General features: G+C 35.3%; 1 protein-coding gene across 1 annotated transcript; it reads right to left on the minus strand.

Annotated features, from left to right (window-relative positions):
* Window positions 1-4,461: 4,461 nt before the first annotated feature.
* LOC143597535 (uncharacterized) lies at window positions 4,462-4,860 on the minus strand. The gene has a single exon (XM_077076018.1). It carries the CDS (start codon window positions 4,858-4,860, stop codon window positions 4,462-4,464), a length of 399 nt encoding a protein of 132 aa, XP_076932133.1.
* Window positions 4,861-21,301: the final 16,441 nt, after the last annotated feature.

A 21,301-nucleotide genomic window follows, 5' to 3' on the forward strand; every position in this document is an offset into this window, starting at 1 on the left:
AGTATATATTTGCTTCGTTTACATACTATAAAATGTCTATATATTTAAGACCTGTTTAAGGACGCCAAAATCCGCGGAGGGTCTGAGTCCTTGGCCCGACTAGACAATGGCCAGTCGAGTCATAAAGACGTTGCTTAATTTGAAGTTGAATAGACATAATACTTTTGCTTTTTTCTAAACCGTTGTATCACGGGCTCTCAAGTCTCAATCACTTCAATAATGTACGAGATAGTACTTTTGTGAATGTTGCAACATTATATGGCCCTAATTTTCCGCCCATGTTTGGCTATATCTTATCTTTTTCGACCATGGCAAACAAAACAATCATCGGACGTCGTTTAATGCTATTTTTTATTTTGTCATGAAGAGAACATTTTAGTTCAATTATATTTTAGGTTGGGTGTAAGTAAAAAGTGTAACCCAAATCCATATTAGAAAATTCACATTACGACTTAAAAACGACTTTTAACCAAATTACATAAATAACACATTGACTATTAGTTCACTTCTGGTGGTGAAAGATTAGTGCCAAAAATGTTGTATTCCATGGACTCCATTAATCTTCAAACTTTCTTTTTAGCTTTAATTTTGAGGCAGTCATCACCTGGAACTACAACACAAACAATTATTGTACGTTGGTGCCAAATAACCACTTCTTTCTTCTTTCATTCGATCTTCTGTAAAGTTTATTTTGTAATTCACTCGTGTGCAGCGACAAACCTTTTTGTGAAGGTAGGGGACGAAAGGTATTTTCTGTCCAAGGAAACAGTGCCGGCTCTTAAGGTGTGCCATGTGATCGCCCGGCCGGGGAACTTTTTTTTAGGGCACAAAATTTTTTATAAATTCTCGATGTTATATATAAAATACCTCGAACGGTTATAATTTCACTATTTTTATAATACCCAAGCACTTTTAGAACCATTTTTTCTACGGAGATGTTTATTTGTGTCAAGTGACTTGGATATGTACTTTCTCAAGGTATCATCTTAATCTTAATGCCTTATGTAAATATCATCAATAATGCACAATAGCTAGCTTTACAAAACCTAGTTAGTTGGTTATTGGATTACAAATAAAGAATAAATATAAGGTCCAATACCTTTTAAATTAAAGTTTTTCTACAGTGAATTGTTATTATAATGGTAAAGAAAGAGAGAGTATTCTCAAAATATTGTTGAGAAAGATGATGCATTAAACATTTTTATTTTAATCGACTTGTTTTGATCCGTGATTATTTGCTATTACTTTGTTACCATTTAACATCAAATTAAATTCTATGTAGCATAAGTGCATCATATGTCAGAAATAGTTTATATGATTATGTATCAAGTATGATATATGTGCTCAATAAAAGGTTTGAGAGATTTGTTGGTAATGTAATAGTACCAAAATGTAAATGGAATCACTTTAAGCACCAATAATTGTTGAACCAATCAAACTTAAACCACTTCTTGAAATAAAAAGGTGGGAAACCAATATTTATCTTAGATAGTAACATGTGTCCCTCATCTTCACCATATTTTACACCTTGGTTAATATATTGCCGAAACTTTTGGCTTTTAATTTCTCACACCACCAATTACTTTTCAACCTATATTTATAGTTTGTTTTATATAAATATCCTTAATAAGACAATAACAGTAAAATCATGATAAAAATTTCTATTGCATGACACGATGCTATAACTTCCATTGAATTACGATCCGCTTTACTCCCCGTCGTGTAGTCCGTTATCCTCAACTGTCTAACCACCGGACTTTTCCCAAACCCGCGGACAGTCGGAGACGCCGTCAGCATCTCTAGTGCCTTTAACACTGCGGGGTCAACGAATATCTCATCATGGTCTCCGTTAACGGTACTGGACATCTTTTGTACATTCTTTTTGAATTTGTAGTCTTCGGTTGGCGGGTGATGTTGGAGTATGAGGTTTTGTTGGGTTTTTCGGGCTGTTTTGCCGCGTTTAATCATGAGGTTGAGATCGAGCAATAGTTTTGTTTTGGATATGTTTTTTGTGACCATGAAGAGTATCATGCATTAAAAGTGGCGGACGGTTAATCAGGCATCATGTGGTGGCGTTGATAGCCGAAAGACAAGGGTACATGCACCAATCGGTCGGTGTCCCGATGGTTGAGTGTTATGTGTCTTATGTCCAAGGCTTGATGCAAAACTACTATCGAGCCGAGGGTCTCACCGGAAGCAGCCTCTCTATCCCTATGGGGTAGAGGTAAGGCTGTCTACATCTTACCCTCCTCAGACCCTACTATAGCTTTGCTATTGGTGGGATACGATGATGATGATGATGATGATGAAGAGTATCATGCGTATTGAGCTCCATACTTTGTTTGAGGCTATCGGTCGATTATGTTCCATTTTTGTTTAGTGTTGGATTTAGATTTTTCTAGTGGAGAAATAGAGAGTTATATAAAGATGGTGGTAGGAGGGGTTGGGTATTTAAAGGCAGAAATTTAAGTAGTGTATATAATTTGATTTGATACACTAGGTTAAGTTTAAACTTGAAAGTGACAAGGTCCTTCCACCACCACCTTTTTTAATTACTATTATTATTTTCTATTCACATTATTACATGTATTTAGACCGACCTCAAAGAAATGACCATCATTATTTGAAAGAAATAAGGGCGTGTGTATTGGGGTTACACATTTTTACTTAATATTGCTCTTCACATCGTCCTTCTAGGCGATTTTAGGGCAAATCTGGGGTGAGGGAGGGGAAGATAGTGTGCTACAAACCACTGCACCCTTAAAATGTAATAGTCCATTTGCTAACGTGTCAGCACGTGTCAAAAATTGTCCCCCGGTATAGCCCATCTACCACACATGGTGTAATATCAATTATACATATGCCATGATTGATCAAAATAATTTAAATTTCATTTCGAAGTTAAAAAAAATACAATAGTCATGTACTTTCATAAGATGCAGATAAGGTTATCTAGAGCGCTACATGCACGCATCCTTTGGCCGCCACATTAGCTGCCTCTCCTTCTCGATCTCTCTTCTCTTCTACGACTCATTTTCCTCTCTTTTTCTTCCCTCTCAACCCCCCTACCACCACCACGCCTGATTTTTTTTTAGGAGTGTGTGTGGGGGGGGGGGGTAAATGGGGATCGGGCGCGCTTTATGTGCTCAAATTCCATCCAAAGAGTTGATAAATGTATTCAATTAGTGAATTGTTATCTCGTTAGTTACTTGAATAAGAATATTGGGAAAATCATGAATCATGATGACAAAAGATTGATATGGGGTGGAGAGGGCATTTTGGAAAGTTTTAATTAAGACCGTCTAGCTTGAGGCAAAAAAGGACCGGTGGACGTGATCAAAATAGACAGCTAAACGAAAATCATCCAGTAGCACAAAAAGAAATCAATTGTGATTTCATTTCATATCGTTGTTCTCTTTTCTAGAAAGACTATAGATATATAAAGTTGCTTTTTAAGAAAAATACTATGGAATATCATTCGTAAAGAACCGTAAGGCAAATTAAACTTCTGTTCGAGGTTCTCAAGTGTAAACTTTTAAACGGGGTCGGCTTGGAGGTGGGGCAAGGATGGGCCACCACTTAGCTCATTATTACCCAAAATTTTTTTCTTTGGTATAAGCTTTTGAAAAAAAAAAAAAACAACAATATTATAATAAGTTCACACATTTAATCAACACATATATATTTGGCCCAAACAATAAACATTTTTTTAATTCAAAATTTTCACATATAATGTTGCACTTGTAAGAATTTGATCCCACCATCTCTTTTATAAAGGGACAAATACCACATGGGTCCAAACAATATAACAATTTTTAGCCCAAGTAACATAACTCCCAACAATTAAAACCCAACAGATAATTAATAAGTTGGGTTTGGTCTAGAAATCTTGAAACGCTGTTTACCTGATTGCCGAACGACAAATCGCGAACACATATCTGGTCTGGATATATCAGGCCATTCAGACTTTATGGACTATCTACGGAAGCCTTGTTCATAATTGGGGAATAAACCTGTCACGAAAAATTAGTAAATAACCACCATAAATCTTAAGAAGACACAATTTGGTGGTGTTTTCTCGTTTTAAAAGAGCAACAAGTGAGTTACTTTTTGCTAGTGGTTATTACTTTAGTTGTTTGCTGTATATGATTAAATATTAATTTATTGAACAAATCCACAACCACTTGCTGCAACATATTGTTAATTGTTTCCTACAAGCAACCTAAGTTAAAACTCAGAAACATTGTCACTAATTTATCGACCAAAAGCATAAATGCACATCAAATATATCTCAACCAATATGGCAATATATTAAACCATCCACGATTAAAGAAAAGTAAAAAATGTCCAAAAATGCGATATTAGTCAGCTACCAATATATGAGAAAAGTGATATTTTAAAAACACCCAAGACCGCCGAAAAAAAAACAAGAAAGAAACCCAAAACTTTATAGCATAATCCTCATCCACACCACCCACCGGAACCCACCGGAAACGGGGAGTCAGTCACCCTCAGTTGCCTAACCATTGGACTCTTCCCAAACCCGGGCAGCACCGGTGAAGCCGTCTCACTATGAATCATCATCTCCATGGCTTTCATCACCGCAGCGTTGATAGCCATTACATCAACATGATCCTCAACATGTTGCTTCTTGTTAAATGAGAACATAGAGAATGGATGGTTATTATTAGAAGGGGTGTTACTGCAGCTGAACTCGTATTCTCCTTGCGGTGGGTTGTGGTTGTGGTGGTGGTGGTGAAACATGAGGCTTTGCAAGGCTTTTCGGACGATCTTGCCACGCTTGATCATCATGTTGAGCTCTAGTAATAATCTTCTCTTGGGTATGCCTTTACGTAGCATTAGGAACACTACTCGCATCAAACTCCAAACTTGTTTTGGCTACAACTGGTAGCTTTATTTGTTCCATTTTGATAAGTATATATGAAGGTTTCTTGTTGAATGTAAGAAGATTGAGAGAATTGAAAGTGTTGATGAATTGAAGTGTGGAGGGTAGGTAACAACTAACAAGGGTATTTAAAGGGAGGGAGCACATAGTTATACTTCTTACACGTTGGTTGTCCTTTGAGGTTAAGTTAAAGTGATCGACTTGGTGGTATACTTTTGTTATTTTAAACTTTTAAGTATAGTTTTACACTTATATATAATAATATATGTGTGTGTTTGTGTGAGAACGTTGTTATAACAGCAAATAATTAAGGCTGTTTGTTATGTTTGGGTTAGGTTATAAAGTATCACTTTATTGTCACGTAAATGGTGAGTAAGTTTAACTAATTTATTCTTTAACAAACAAGTTGTACTTGTACATGGTTTAACTAGTAACTAAAAAAACAATATGGTTTAACTAGTAACTATAAAAACAAGAAAAACGGAAGAAAAAATGTGATTGCCTAAAATTGGGTGGACCCTACCTCTTTTATGCGTAACGCTTGTAAACATATCAACGTAACCTTTATGACGTCAGGTGCTTAACACGCTTGTGTAGTGTAGCGAACGTTACGCCAAGTGTAGTGGGGCGTCGGCTAGGGCGAAAAGGGGCGAAGAGGGGCGAGAACACCCCCCCCCCCACGGCGATATGTGGGCGGAAAGGGGCGGGGGCGGGATTAGTTTGTCGCCTGGTTGTGTGAAAAATAATAATGTTTTATTATTATTACCGTTGTCAAACGGTCAAATAAAAAAAAATTAATTTATACAATATATATATATACACACACACACACCCTACTTCTTCATTTTATATCCATTTTATACACAAATCATACTCAAATTCTTACAAAAAATTAACAAAATGAATCCTAGAAACAACCCCAACCAACCGAACTACCAATTCCCTGGTTTCGGTCAAACGTATGGTTCGCAATCGAGCCAACCGAACCAACCGAACTACCAATTCCATGGTTTCGGTCAAACGTATGGTTCGCAATCGAGCCAACCGAACCAACCGAACTTACAATGGAACCCGATGAACCCCAACCAACCGAGCTATCCGTATCAACTTTCTGACCCGAACCTAAACATGTACGCCAACTATCTCAGCCCCCAAAACACAATGCCGGCGTTTGGGTCTACACCACCGGAGTCGGAGCCGGTGACGGTACCGGATACGCAAACGTCACGGGCCTCCGGTTCAAGCAAAAAGCCGACCCGTAAACACAAAAAAAACCAACCGGGGGAGTCGATGGCACAACGTGATCCATACAAGCATTGGAACGAGGAGGAGGAGGTGGCCCTTGCAAGGGCTTGGATCGTCATTTCGGAGGATCCCGACGTCGGTAAGTTTTTTAATATCAAGTATTTATTAAAAATGTATTTAGTGTTTATTAAATATATACTAATTGTGACAAATAATTTTAATTTGTAGCTAACTTTCAAGCCACCGGGGTGTTTTGGAAGAAAGTATTTGAAGCTTGGCTCGAGATAACCAATAAACCCGAAGACTACCGGGGAAAAGAAGCGGTTCAAGCCCACTGGAAGGGGCTTAACGCCGATTGTCAAAAATTTGCCGGCATAATTAATCGACTGCAAGGGCCCGGGTGGCTTAGCGGGCATAACGACGGCGACATTATAACTCAAGCCTTGAGCGACTTTCGAGCTCAGGGCCAAACTTTTGAGCGGCCCGGGAAACCGTTCAAGTATTTGAATTGTTGGAAAAAACTACGCAGGTGCGCGAAATGGGCCAGGGCACCAACCGTTCCCGTCGCCCGATGAGCCGGCTCATCCCGACAATCAAAAAGGTCGAAGACATCGTCGTCGACAAATCCGAGCACACCAAACACACCCTCCGATGCTCGTAGCTTCTTCTTGGACGACACGGTTAATTTAGCCGAAGATTTTAATATACCCGACGACGATGAGGTAGAGGAGTTGCCTCGACCACGCGGGAGATCGAGGAAAAATAAGGGGGAAGGTTCGTCGTCAACATGATTCAATACGGAGCCCGTTGAAATAAACGAGTTGGTCGGTCGTTTGGAAACAAATGTCACCTTAATTGGAGCCGACCTTCGAGCATCCAACAAACAACAAGAAAAGCTGAACCAGACGTTGGAATTAAAACAAATGAAAGACGACTACGAATCCCTCAAAGCGGAGGGGTTTCACGAGAATGCCGAATTATTGTTTCAACGCCGACGTGAAAAAATGCGCGAATGTTACGGATATTAGTTATGTTTTTTTTTTTCCTGTAGTTATGTTTTTTAATATTTTTAGTTATGTATTTTTTTAGTTATGTTTTTTTTGTATTTCTTTTTAATTTTAATGCATTTTTATTTAATTATTTAAATAAATTGGTTTTTATTTAATTAGTTTAATTATAAAAAGAAAATAATAAAAAAAGACATTGTGGGCCCAACTTGTAGCCCCTACACCATTACACCCCAAAAACAAATTTCCACTTCATGCTGACTGGGTGCCACGTGTCACAATTCGCCCCTAATTGTAGCCCCTCCACTACACATAGCCTTATGGGTTGCCCACAAAGGTATACCACCTACCCGCAAAAGCGGGACTAATACCAACTTGAACTACATATACATCTTCACTACATGAACATGAATATACTTATGTGCATATTATTATATTTAAAAATATATATATAATTAGAACAGAAAGAAAAAAATAAATAATTGTTTTTTATTTATTTTACATTTTTTAGTGAAGCTAAATGTACATGCTATATTCGGTTGTCATGACTAATAGTATATGTACTACTATTAGTTTTGAGAGGAAAAAAAAAAAGGTGTCCTGTTATTATTTTTTGGAGGCTGAATTCAACAATTATTGATGATATGTTGGCAGAATTTGAATTGGACAAGATAAGGATGATCATGTGAGAATAGATTAATGTGTACCTTGATATTCATATAACTATATAAGGAAAAAAGAATGGGTTCTTTATGTTTATTGTAGACGCTTTGTACAATCTTGTACATTTTTGTATTGTTTGGATAAAATCATCCAATCTTATCCATTGAACATGATTGTATAACAAAGAGATGATAGTATAAGTATGTAATATACAGTTTGTATGGTTATATGATAGTATAAGTATGTAATATACAGTTTTATGTTATGCTGCTTATGCAGTACAACTTAATTACATAACTAATAAAAAATTGTTTTTTTCGAACTGGATATAAATATAACTAATAAGTAATACCTATAATGAATAATATAAGCAAGCAGCAAGTGTATGCAATTGTGCTAGCTGTCAATGTTGGCAAAAGCAGTTCCCCATTTGGTGGGTTTAACTTGAATGTGTTGAAAGCAAAAAGGGTGATTACTTAGCGAGTTGGGTTTTGTGACCACTATCCATCCACCACGTCATTTTCAAACGCCGTTATCAAACAGACTTATATTATTTTAAACTAGGCTAAAAAGCAAAACCAATGGAAATTTCAGATGGTATTTGATGGTGTATCTTGATTCGGATCTTAATATGGATTCAAACCATGAACCTTTCACATTTCCTAGTAGCTAGTCAAGTTATTTGTTTAAATAAGTGAAGAGTCAGGGTCCTAAACCCATCCGCAAATCCAAATACACCAAATCCTTACTGACTTACATGAAACCTGCGGACACTACCCGTGGCCATAAGACCTATCACCCGCGAAGTAGACAAATAGTACACTAAGACTAGTCCTCGAGCCAATCACAGTCCAAGATCAATTCCTCTGGGTGATAGCCAGTACATGATCACGACTGCATGATAGGCCTATCGGCGGACACTAGCATTGTACCTCCAGGAGGCAGCCGTTCTTATCCACTAGTTGTCACGTCCAATCAAAAACCTCGTACATCCCCTGCCCACGAGAATAGACGGGTCCACTGATAGTGACAACCTGACCAATCCTTCTCTAACCTCACCAACTATAAATACTAAACTTGGACCAAAGGTTTAGAGATCCTCAATGTCTCACTCTTACAACTATTCTCTCATAACTAGTACTGATTGACATGCCGAAGTGTGGTTACGAGAAGAACCCCCACCCCACCCATATTCCCTTCTCGTAACGAACTCATCACAATGTGTAGTTTTGCAGGATGAATCGGAATTTACTCATGGAGATTAGATCTAACCATAACCCCCGGTCGCGATATTAGCTTGACCTATTTAGCCTGAACTAGTGTTTTTTAATAATTAAGAAGTTATTTATGATTAAAACTGAACGATGTCAGCTAAGCAACAAAAGTCTTTAGAAACACTCAAGGCAGTTAGTGATCAAGATGGTTTTGGTTGCTTTTTGCAAATTAATGGTACTTGTGTTTTCACCTTTTTCAAAAGTTTGGTTAATTGCACGTTTGCTTTCTGGTTTCATAGGCAAAGTCATGTACCCGTATCCGTATGTTGATCATTGATCAAAGGACACATGAACACGTACATGTTTCTAGAGTGTGGTACCATTAGCTTGACTTAAGGCAATGATTTTTTATATGAAACTAGTAAAATTAAGTGCGATGCAGCAGAAATTCGGTCAGTATCAGCTCATTTTATTAAAGGTGTGGTATAACAACAACACGTTCGTTTTCAAAAAAAAATATATATGTCAGATGTCAAGGAAAAAAACTTAATATAGTTGTTATTAAGTTAACGAACGCAAATAATTAAAGACAATTCAAATAGAATGATAAATGAGTTTAAGTTAGTATATTATATATGTATTGCATTAAAAGTGAAAATAATGAGTTTTAACAGTATTATTATATATAACAATTAACAATTTTGGTGTCGCTAAGTAGTGATTGGGCCGCTTGGCGGCACCGTATTAGTCGTTGATATTTTATTTTTTAATTCCAATACCATTACTACCGTAACAAATATAACAGAAACCGACAAATTTGCGTAGACTCAAAACCCCAATGCCTAGGACCGACAACGCTCCGGAATTTGCCCACGCCCGAGTTTACCAACCGACGTCACCCCATTGGTCCACCTCGATTTTTATATTTCCCCCCGTTTTTAGCTCTGGTACTATAGCAAAAGTAAAACGAAACCGACGGAACTCGTGTCGAGTTACCGTCTCAATGTCCGGAGCTGACAACGTTTGGGCTTTACCACCACTCGGATTTCCAGACCAAACAAACGTCAAACAGTTTATTTGTTTACGTTTAATCTTTTTATATGTTGCTTTGACAGTTTTTTTTGTTCTAACGCTCAGGTTTTACCAACATTGTCTATACCGTAATGAGTGTAACTGATAATGTCCAAATTCACGTCGGCTCACCGCCTCAATCACTGGGACCGTCAATGATTGGGTTTATCGCTGTCCATGTTTTACCGACCTATCTCGACGCAACCCGTTGAGTGAAAAGCTAGTTTATAATAAAGACAAAATACACAATATGCAACTAACGTAGTGGGAAACATCTGCTTGTTGCGGTGGATCGTTTTGTGTAAAATTTATATTGAAAAGTTGATAAAGAGAATTACATTGCATTGATATTAAAAGAATATGTTTTTTTGTTAAAAAAAAGTTCATAGAAAGAGAGAGAACGAAAAAAAACCAAAATATTGGAGTTGGTCCAAAATCCTAAGTTTAAATGCTAAGAAGTAAAAGAAAAGAAATTTGCATTTTAAATAAGAAACTATTTGAAAAAGAAAATAAAATAAGTCAAGCGGAAAAATAAGTTATGGTATTAAGATCGTATGTATATCACCCTTATTTATTAGAAGAATAAACGAAAAAAAAATTGTCATTATCACTGTTCTAGACTTCTAGTTGATTACGAAAGGAAATAAACCCATTAGACATTAGTACCATCTTATCTTACTTAACTAATAAACAAAAATACTAGAGATGATGTGTTATAACCATATTTATTCTTATTTCTAATCTTCATTCTCATTAATCCATGGTATCCATGGGTCATTGGTTTAGTTGTTACGACCCATTAAACTTGATTCTAGGAATTTATTTATTATTAGTTATTATGATAACCCATTGATTGAGGAGAAAAGAACCAACTTTCTAGATTTAAAAAAGAAAAATCAAAAATAATATTTTAAAAATAATAATTTATTTGGTTTTCATGCAAATATACATCTCATAAAGAGAGTAAAATATCTCAATATATATTTGAGTATATGTATTTGCATCTGTGTTCTTATTTTTTATCTTCAATTTTTTTTCAAATTATTCTTTTTTATTAATTTTAATATTAACAAATTCCGTGTATTACACGGTCTAAAGTTAGTAGACTAATACATAAAGAAAGAGTTTGAAATTTGTGCCAAGTAGTACTGGTAGAACTGGAAAGGTTGTATGGTATGCAAATAAAATTGTAAAATGATGAATAGTAAATTTGTGAATGTATCAACTTTTGGTTTCTAATATATATATATATATAGGTTTTGAATCAAATACAATACAAATTAAGTTAGCGTGTTAACTGTGAGAATCAACTAGTGTAATTATATATACAACATAGTTAATTATAGCATGATATAATTACAGCATAATGTAATTACACTACGATCGATGTAATTACATAATTGCACTACTTGTAAATATAATTACACTAGTTGATTCTTACAGTTATTACGTTAATAATTTGTACGTTAACTTTCCCCTATATATATATATATATATATATAACTAGCTTTTGAACCCGTGTATTACACGGGATTTGTCAGAAAGAAATGAACAAAATTATAGGTAAAAAGAAGATACAATATATCGTACAAACAATAAGAAGTCTAAAATCTCAAATTTACAAATTTGTTTTTTTATATACAACATTTGCAAAAATTGTTTTGACCAATTACCCGTGGATAACTATAATAAATGAGATGAGAGATTAGAGAGTTAAAAGAGAAATTATAACCCATTTCTCAAAACTGTGTTTTGTCCCATGAATCATGGATATGTAGGATAAATAAGATGATAAATTAGAGAATTGAAAATGAAATTATAACCCAATTGCGAAAATTATTTTGGCCCTTAACCAATGGATAGTTATGATGAATGAGATGACATATTAGAGAATTAGAAAGTAAATTATAACCCATTTGCCAATATTGTTTAGCTCCATAACCCATAAATCTACTATTATAATAAAATACTACTTACTTGTGTCACTTGTCACTCCCTTAGCAATTCTCATTTTTTAACATTTTTTCAAAAACATAAATTCAACAAACATTATTTTAGATCTGGTCAACTCATTTGCAATACTTCCTAAATATTCGAATTCTTTGTTTATATGGAAAACTACAATCACAATTTACTAGCTATTTAAAACTTTTCATTTTGTATTTTTTTTCCATAACTAAGATACCATTAGTTGTTTGTTTTTTCGTTATTCATATTTGTGTTGACTATATTTTGCTTAATGTGCAAAATTTTAACATTTTCATTAAAATCACTTTATTTAATATTTTTAAAATTAAGAGAATTTTAGGTAAATATTAAAACCATTATTAGTTTTAGCTAAAACTTTGGAAACCTGCAATTCTGGTTTTCTTGCTAAAACTCTAATCATGCGAATAATTATTAGTTTTAAACCTTAAAATCAAGTATTAAATTATATCTTTTTCCTTATTAATACATATATAAGTGTGAAAACAATCATGGTTTACTATGTGTTTAATATTTTAACAACTTTCCAAATGAAATTATCTAATCACACGGAGTGTATCAAATTATAGATATTCATTGTTTAACACTTTTAACTAATATAAATGTGAGTGATTTGATTTTTTCAGTTTTTTCTAAATATAAATCAATATATTATTTTAGGTAGATTTTTTTAAGAAAGAAATCAATGGTCTAATATGATCAAGCTATAATAACAGTTTTTTTATTTAATCTGGTCAGCTCATTTACCATGATTGTTTTCTGTAAATCTGAATTATTTCATTATTTTAAAAACTACAATCATGATTTTTTAATTGTTTTAAATAATTATGGAGATAGAGATATATCAATTTAATTAAGGTGCTGTTTGTTTTTGCAGACATAAACTGTCTGCAAGCTGATTTCATCTGTTTTCATGTCTGCAACTGAAGATGTGGTCTGAAGATCTGCAAGCTGAAAATATAAGACTGTTTGTTTTTATAAGCTGATACTGTCTGCATAACTGTCAAACTTATCTCACAAGATAGAAGTCATTTATTCAAGTTACATCTAGTTTTTAGTCTTTGCTTGCCATGCCGATTTGGTTTTGGTGGGTGGTGGAAGGTGGTGGTGGTGGATGGTGGTAGTGGCGGCGGACGGTGGGTAGTGGCGGTGGATGGTGGTGGTGGACAATGGGTGGTGGTGATGGATGGTTTTGGTTGGTGGTGGACGGTGGTGGTGATGGATGGTGGTGGTGGTGGGTGATGGATGGTGGTGGTGGCGGTGATGGATGGTGGTGGTGGTGATGGATGGTGGTGGTGATGGATGGTGGGTGGTGGACGGTGGTGGTGATGGATGGTGGTGGTGGTGGCGGACGGTGGTGGTGATGGATGGTGGGTGGTGGACGGTGGTGGTGATGGATGGTGGGTGGTGGACGGTGGTGGTGGCGGTGATGGATGGTGGTGGTGGTGGGTGATGGATGGCGGTGGTGGCGGTGATGGATGGTGGTGGTGGTGGCGGACGGTGGTGGTGATGGATGGTGGGTGGTGGACGGTGGTGGTGATGGATGGTGGGTGGTGGACGGTGGTGGTGGTGGTGGCGGTGGATGGTGGTGGACGGTGGCGGCGGGGTACGGGGGTGGTGGTGGCGGCGTACGGTGGGTGGTGGTGTTGGCGGACGGTGGTAGGAGCAGTGGATGAGAGGGTGGCTGCAAAGGGAGAAGAGTAGGGTTTTTTTGTGAAGATGTTTTAAGCAAGATTTCCTTGCTTTTCTTTTAAGATGAAAGAAGATAACTTCAGATCTGTTTTAAGAAAAAAAACAAACAGTCTTCAAGGGTAATGTCTGCGCGCCTGCAGACATTAGCTCCTTGAAGATGTTTGAAGAAAAAACAAACACCCCCTAAATATTGCAACTTCTTCTTAAAATAATCACTAATCACACGGGATTAGTATTCAAAGTTTAAAACATTCTTTATCTAATATTTCAAGTATTGTATATAAGAACATCTTGTGGTACTTTGCTAACTCATACAGTAATCAACGTTTTCACAACTATGGCAAACATGTTAGTATGTCTTTTTCATATTTATGCCAATTGCATTCCTTGTGTAATACTTTCAACTATTTCATATATTCCTTGATTATATGACTTTTAATTGTAATAAATAAAAAAAACTTGAAATATTTCAATACAGATCGGTTGGTGACTACAAATTTATCATGCTCATTCAACTTCTGATTCAATTAGTATAATACTTTGTATTGAAAGTCCGTTAGTATAATATTATTAAAAGTATCCAATTTCATAAAAAAATAGCCAACATATATCTTTTTACTTGAAAGAACCCGTGTTCTTACATGGACGCTTATATGTTGTCTTGTCAAGAGTTACAAAATTCATGTGCTAAAGAATTTGATTCTTGATAAACAAGGTAATCTAATACAAGCACAAATGTAGTGTACAAAGAAATGTACTTATTTGTAAAGTATTTATGTAATGTTTCTTTTGTAATTCCTGTAATTTCAATGTAAGTTGTAATTGTATTAACAATATATGATAATTTCGTCGTTGATTGTATATTTCTTAATGTTTAAATTTTAAAATGAGAAAATTATAATTTGCTTCCCTATGCTTTATGGGCGGGAGCACTTTACAGGCCCGAGTATGATTTTGCGTGTTGCGTGCCACTAAAGCACATGGAGGCAAATCATAATTTTCTCTTTTAAAATTTCCATCAATTATCCGTGTAATACACGGGCCTCAAACTAGTAGGTAGAATGAATGAGAAGAGAGATTAGGCCTAGAATGAATGTGGAATTGCCACATCATTCTTATTATTTTCTTTTATTAGTATAGGTAAATATGTATTCTGATCTTAACGTTGCAACAATATTGCTCGTAGCAAAGATTGTTAATTATATTTTGGTAACAATTCAAAATTAATGAACCCCCGTTCATATATTAATAAACACAGTACGTAAATAACGACTTAGGCTTATCAGTATGCGATGTTTATTTGCAAATATAAAAAAGTTGATACATATATATGCATTAATGAAATTAGTACGTAAATAAGTTATTCGTTTGTATACCTATAAAATCCCATGAATAACACGAAGCAATTAACTCCATGGGAGCCGTTACATAACGTAAATAGTACTATTGGAGTTTGACTGGCCCTGGTTATTAGATTAATCCTTATTAATATTATAGTTTTAGTTGCCTAAAATTCAACATTTTCTTGGTATATCTTCACTATTGATAGTTGGACACAAGTACACAGCTTCCTTTTAATGATTGTTTAAAACCAGGGCCGTCTTCAAGAATCGTTAAGTAATTGTGAGCCGAAGGCGAGTATAAATTCGGGATTAAAGTAAAATATAAATTTGATACCTCATATATAAAAAGTAATCGAGTATTATATATGATTTGGATTTTGGGTCTTGCTTATAATTGGATTTTGGGACTACCACCTATATTTTCTAGACGAATAATCTTTTCTCTTGCTGTTACTAATGTACGGTCTAGATCCTGATGTATGCAGCTAACAGTTATCAGTATGAATGATGGCCAATTTAAAGGCTTGTACTTTGTAAATTCGTACATCAACATGTGTAAACCAGATTCAGACACCAATATAGAGGAACCCACTATACAAATCGTGGGTTAATTGACTTTGTAAGGAAATGAAATTGTCCGTGTTCATTTGTATGCGTTTTGTTAACCTTTTAAACCAACACAAACAGACATATAATGATTTGAGAATAAAAATCAAATCATGCTCACCCAAAAAATCAGAGGTACATGTCATAATATCCAAAAAGGAAAAAGAAACTTAACATGATAAATCATAAACATAATTATATCACAATGTTTCAGCATTCTTCAAATGTTAACGAGATACATGGGGGGGGGGGGGGGGGGTTAGATAAGGGGATTCAACTTTTGTTTAAATCTTACGACAAAAAATAAAATTAGTGATACCCTTTATAAACGAACATATACAAACGAATGTCAACGGGCGTAAACAAATGGACATAAATGAATGAATATAAGGGAACACGTTACTGAATGTTCACGAACATAATTGAACGAATAGAGACCGTTCGCATTCGTTTGTTAAGCTAACCAAATGAAATTCCTTTTGTTAATTTATCAAACGAACACACGTAAATGAACTTCCTGGCCGACCAGATGAATGAGAGTTCGATCCGCTGACAGCCTAACAATAAGTTTTCATTATTTATGTGATTTAACCCGACTATACTGGTAAAAAACTGACCAAATAGAAAGAGAGAAAAAAATCCGGAGTCCATCTTCACCACCACCAGAAATGGAAAAAAATATATATATCAATCTTAAAAAGGTAAAATAAAATAAATAGATTTGTCATTACACAAAATGTCAATTCTTTTTTAAGAATTTTAGTTATTTTCATGGATATATAAAACCCACCCCAACATTTTTTAACAGCATGCCAACAATTTTCACGGCACAATGGACAATTTTTACGGTGGCATTTAATCATAAGAACATTGTGTCACCACCACAAATCTTCTTCTGCCGCTGCAAATCACGATAAAACCTTATAATAAACTGCTCAGCCGCCTCATCCACGTGGCTGTCCTCATCAACACCAATCACCGGGAACGGGGAGTCAGTCACCCTCAGCTACGATTGTTACGATTGTTAATAAAGCAATGAAAATAATTTGTCTTAATAATTAGTTACTATTGTTATGAAATTGATTTTTGGCGTGTAACTATTCAAATAATTGAAGGAGTTCTTTTTTTGAACGTTTAGAACTACCCCCTATACCCGAGTGAGTGTTGCCGATATGTGATATTAACCGCTCATACTGATTTGATGCTCCATGTCTGACTCACTTAGAAACATCGTCAAAGAGGAAGTCTGCCGCTGTAGCAAAATCCTTGAATCAGATTTCATACTTGAGAACATAAAGATCTCAAACTTTAATCACCACCCCTCATATAATTGGATCAAAATGTCAACTACAATTGAAAGGAGTTGGTACCGATCTGTAACATCCCAAATTTCAATAAATAATATTTTATATATTCTCTTATGGTGGACAAGTTTACTTAGGAAGGTAAATAAAATAATAATAATAGAGGGAAAGATAAGTAGGCTAGATTAGAGGGATTAATCATGGACTAGAAATGAAAGATGAGTCTTAGGTCCATGAGTTTAAGGGAGTATAAATACCCCTTAAACCCTAAATCTTTCCATTTCCATCCATCTTATTCTCCCTACACCTCCATAACACACACAACCTTTCCATTTTCGGCCGCAAGCATGAACAAGCATCCCGGATCAAAATCAAGTCTTTTATTGATAGATCGTTGTTGTGCAAGCTATATACAAGCTAAATAGATGATCAAATCTCATAACTAAGCTAGCCGTAATCTAGGACATCGAAAGGTATGTTCCCTACGATTAAAGGTTTCATTTTTATGAACGATTTGCCATGAAACTTGATCCTAGAGTAGAGGGGATCTAGATGTTTCATAAAAATACAAACTTTGTGATTAAAATGAACTTAATGGACCCATGGAAATATACGGCTCATATATGAACCCTAGATCTAGCCTAGAACGTTTTAAAGCTATAAAGGTCTAAGCTTTATGCCTAAAACGGGATAGATCTTGAAGCCGTAATAGTAATGAGTGTAAAAGGGTTATGAATAATGATAATAAAGGATTAAAAGTTCATGATTTGAACCATTGAATAAGTTAGCTGGGCAAGGTGGGAACATAAGATAGAAAACTGAGCTGAGCTGGGGGTTTTCGGCCAAATTTGGGAATCCTTGGTCAAACCTTATGGTTCATGGTCAAACCTTATGGTTCTTGGTCAACAGGCAGACACCAAGAGTTCTCGGTCCGAGTTCTCGGTGATCATGTGTTCTCGGTCAGGATTCTCGGCCGAAAACACGGGTTCTCGGTCAACGATTTCGGCCAAGCATGAGAGTTCTCGGTCATCATGATTCTCTGTCTTGGGTTCTCGGCCACACAGTTCTCTGTTGGGCCTTGGGCCTGAGTCCAGTTGGGCCCTGATGGTGAACAGTTGGGCCTGAATTAACTAAATCCATAAATGTTAATCCCATATCTAATATAAAGCAAATTGGCCTATTATCTTAGGCTTATCAAATGAGCCCAACTTAGAAAATAATTTAAAATGTTAATGGAAAATGCGTTAAGACAGTTAATGAAAATAAAATTTTTCCAAGCTGACCTGGCAGCTTAACCCCAGCCAGGGGCTCTGCCCCTTGGACCCCGCTAGGCGCTGCCGCCCCTAGAACCCCGCTGCCAGGGGCGCTGCCCCCGGACTCCCGTTCGTTGTGTATAATTAAACTAGAAACACGATATGGGCAGTGATGGTTACATTGATACGTGTAATTATTATACAGTTAGTCGTGCACAGCTCAAGAGAGGGATACCCATAAACGGTGAACATAACCGCATTCTGGTGAGTTTCTAGCCCCATTCCTTGTTATGTTTTCGGGGCTGTGTGCATACTCGATGGGATTAGTTAATACACTTACCTTAAGTGGTAAGTGTATGCCTATTATGATATATGTGTATGTTATAAAAGAATGTTTAACAGTACATGAACGATCTTCGGATATTGCATGTACTGTCAGGAGATAGTTAGATGATGTAATTGTTTATATATATATGTTGTATGAATGAAGTATGTACGTTATAGAATATGAGAATGAAAGAAAGTATGTAGAGTGTAAAAGAAAAGAAAAGTATGAAACGTGGAATTGACAGTAAAGGGTGGCAGACCCTAATAATATCTGTGACGGAGGGTGGCAGACCCTAATAATATCTGTGAAGGAGGGTGGCAGACCCTAATAATATATGTGAGGTTATAGAGCGAAAGGCTCTTTAAAACATAAAAGTATGTATGTAAAGTAAGATAAAATTTGAAAGTAATAAAGAAAGAAAATATGAAAGTAAGAACGAATGTATATACTTACGTATGTACGAAAGAAGGTAAAAGAGGTTGAGTATGTAATATCAGAACGCATTGTATGTTACTTGTATTAACTAGAACTCACTCAACGTAGCTGACTTTTAGTATGCACGCAGGTGAGTAGAATGAGGCAGCTCGCTTGAGGGGAACACATGGCATTGAATAGGGGACTGGCATCGCAAGACTCAAGACATTATTAGTTTGTGTCTTAAAGACAATATGTTTATTACGATAAGTTATGGATTAATATGTATGTTTTATTTAAAGTTCTTTATATTCCGCGAATGCTTTTATTCACTCTGATTATTAGAACTATGTTAATGAGTAAATCCAATGTAACACCCTTGGCAAACACAATATCGTCCCATTCTTAGGCTATCCCACATCGGCCGTGGACAAGAGAGATCTTTGGTTCATAAGTAAATGTCATGCCTCTTTAATCACCAACGCGTTTTGGGCAACCAAAAACAAATCCATGAGCTCTTCGTGGGCAGAGCGGACAATATTGGTGGTGCGAGGGGCCGGATGTTACATCTAACGTCCAAATGTGAGGTACCGGTAACGGAGCCTTACACGATTGATATGAATAGTAGGGTAAAGTTAAAATGCAAAGGGAGACAAAAATGAGAAGTGTGAGAAGGATTTGTGAACGCACAAAAAATCTCCTTAAAAATAAATTAAAAAAATCATAACTCAATTTATATATAAAAAACGAAAAAAATTTTAAAAACAAAAATGTTTCCGCCAATAATAATAATAAAAATTAAAGAAAAGACAAAATACCAAGATCAAAAACATAATGACGAAAATAAATAAAAGACGCAATTATAACTATAAAACACAATATATCGCAAAATATAACATAAGGCCGAATAAAATATAGCACGGTGTTGATAATTTTACACAATATAAAGAAAAAAGACACAATGCCAAAGAAAAAAAATAGTCAATGACGAAAAAAACACAAAACACAATGATCTTTTTAACTCACCATTGTGGGTTTTTTTTTTTTTTTTTTTTTTTTGTGAATGAAAAAACGTTGGAAACATTTTTGTGTTTTTACTTTTATTGTTTTTTTATTAATTTTTTTAATTTTTTTGTGTTGCCACAAATTTTTCACACCCTTCTCAGTTTTGTTCCTTGTTGAAGAATAACTTAACCAATGAAATATAATCTAACTATCTATATAATTGCCTACCATAAAATCCTACGTGTCGCTCTCAGGTTGTCCTCCCATTCTTTAGAGTCACCAGATTGCTTGATTTCTAAATGGAGGGTTATAATGCATTTGACCCGAAATCGCGGGTATGGGTCTTACCAAACCCATATAGTCTTTAAATGGGTTATAACATCTCATTTATTTGTGAAACTCTTTCATAACAAACAATACTTTTCGCGGGTCATGGGTCTCACCAAATCCGGATAACTCTTAAACGGGTTATATCATCTCATTTATTTGTGAAATAACCCCTTAATCATCAAAGAATAATTTCTAGTTTTCCACGGGCTATGGGTCTTACCAAACCCTAATAGCTCTCAAATGGGTTATAAGATCTTATTTATTGGTAAATACTTTCACTCTCAAACCCTAATTTAATTTATTTTCTTTACATGTTCTCCATTGATGTCTATTATCTCCATCGCCGGTTAACTTCTGATAATACCCGCCATCGTCAACTACATCAACGTCCCTTTTTCATTAGACAAATATTTGTGTTCATGTTTGTTCATTTAAAAAATCAACATGTTCGTGTTCGTGTTTCTTTATTCGTTAAGAATCTTAAAAACCTACACATCTCAATTGAAAATACTCCAAAGTAATATAATAACAAACTAATATATATGTATTAAATTAAAACAAACTATGTTAAAAAATAAAATAAATCATCATAAAATAGCAAAACGATTAAAAACAAAAACTTAAATAAACTCCCGTAACACGGGAGGATCAAACTAGTGTTTACTATATTGATAAATAGTAAATTTTATTATAAAACCACTGAATTGAACAAAATAAAATAATTGTGTTTTAATTTTATTTAATATTTATTTGAATTAAGTAACCGGAAAATGGTTTTGCAGTATAATGCGACGACACTGAAGTGAAGAAGAGTTAGTTATAATTTTTATTTAATTTGAAATAATGAAATCGAGAACGATACTCATAGGAAAACGAAAATGTCGGCCAAATATTATAGAAAAAATAAAAGCAAACAAACGGAACTATACATAAA

Source organism: Bidens hawaiensis, unplaced genomic scaffold, assembly GCF_021521415.1.
Source record: "Bidens hawaiensis isolate Kalapana, Puna unplaced genomic scaffold, B.hawaiensis_p1.1 tig00048447_1, whole genome shotgun sequence".
Lineage (NCBI taxonomy): Eukaryota > Viridiplantae > Streptophyta > Magnoliopsida > Asterales > Asteraceae > Bidens > Bidens hawaiensis.

Bases quoted from the DNA above. Each gene is read 5' to 3' on its own strand.
- LOC143597535 (XM_077076018.1), bottom strand. From the start codon at position 4,860: ATGCTACGTAAAGGCATACCCAAGAGAAGATTATTACTAGAGCTCAAC.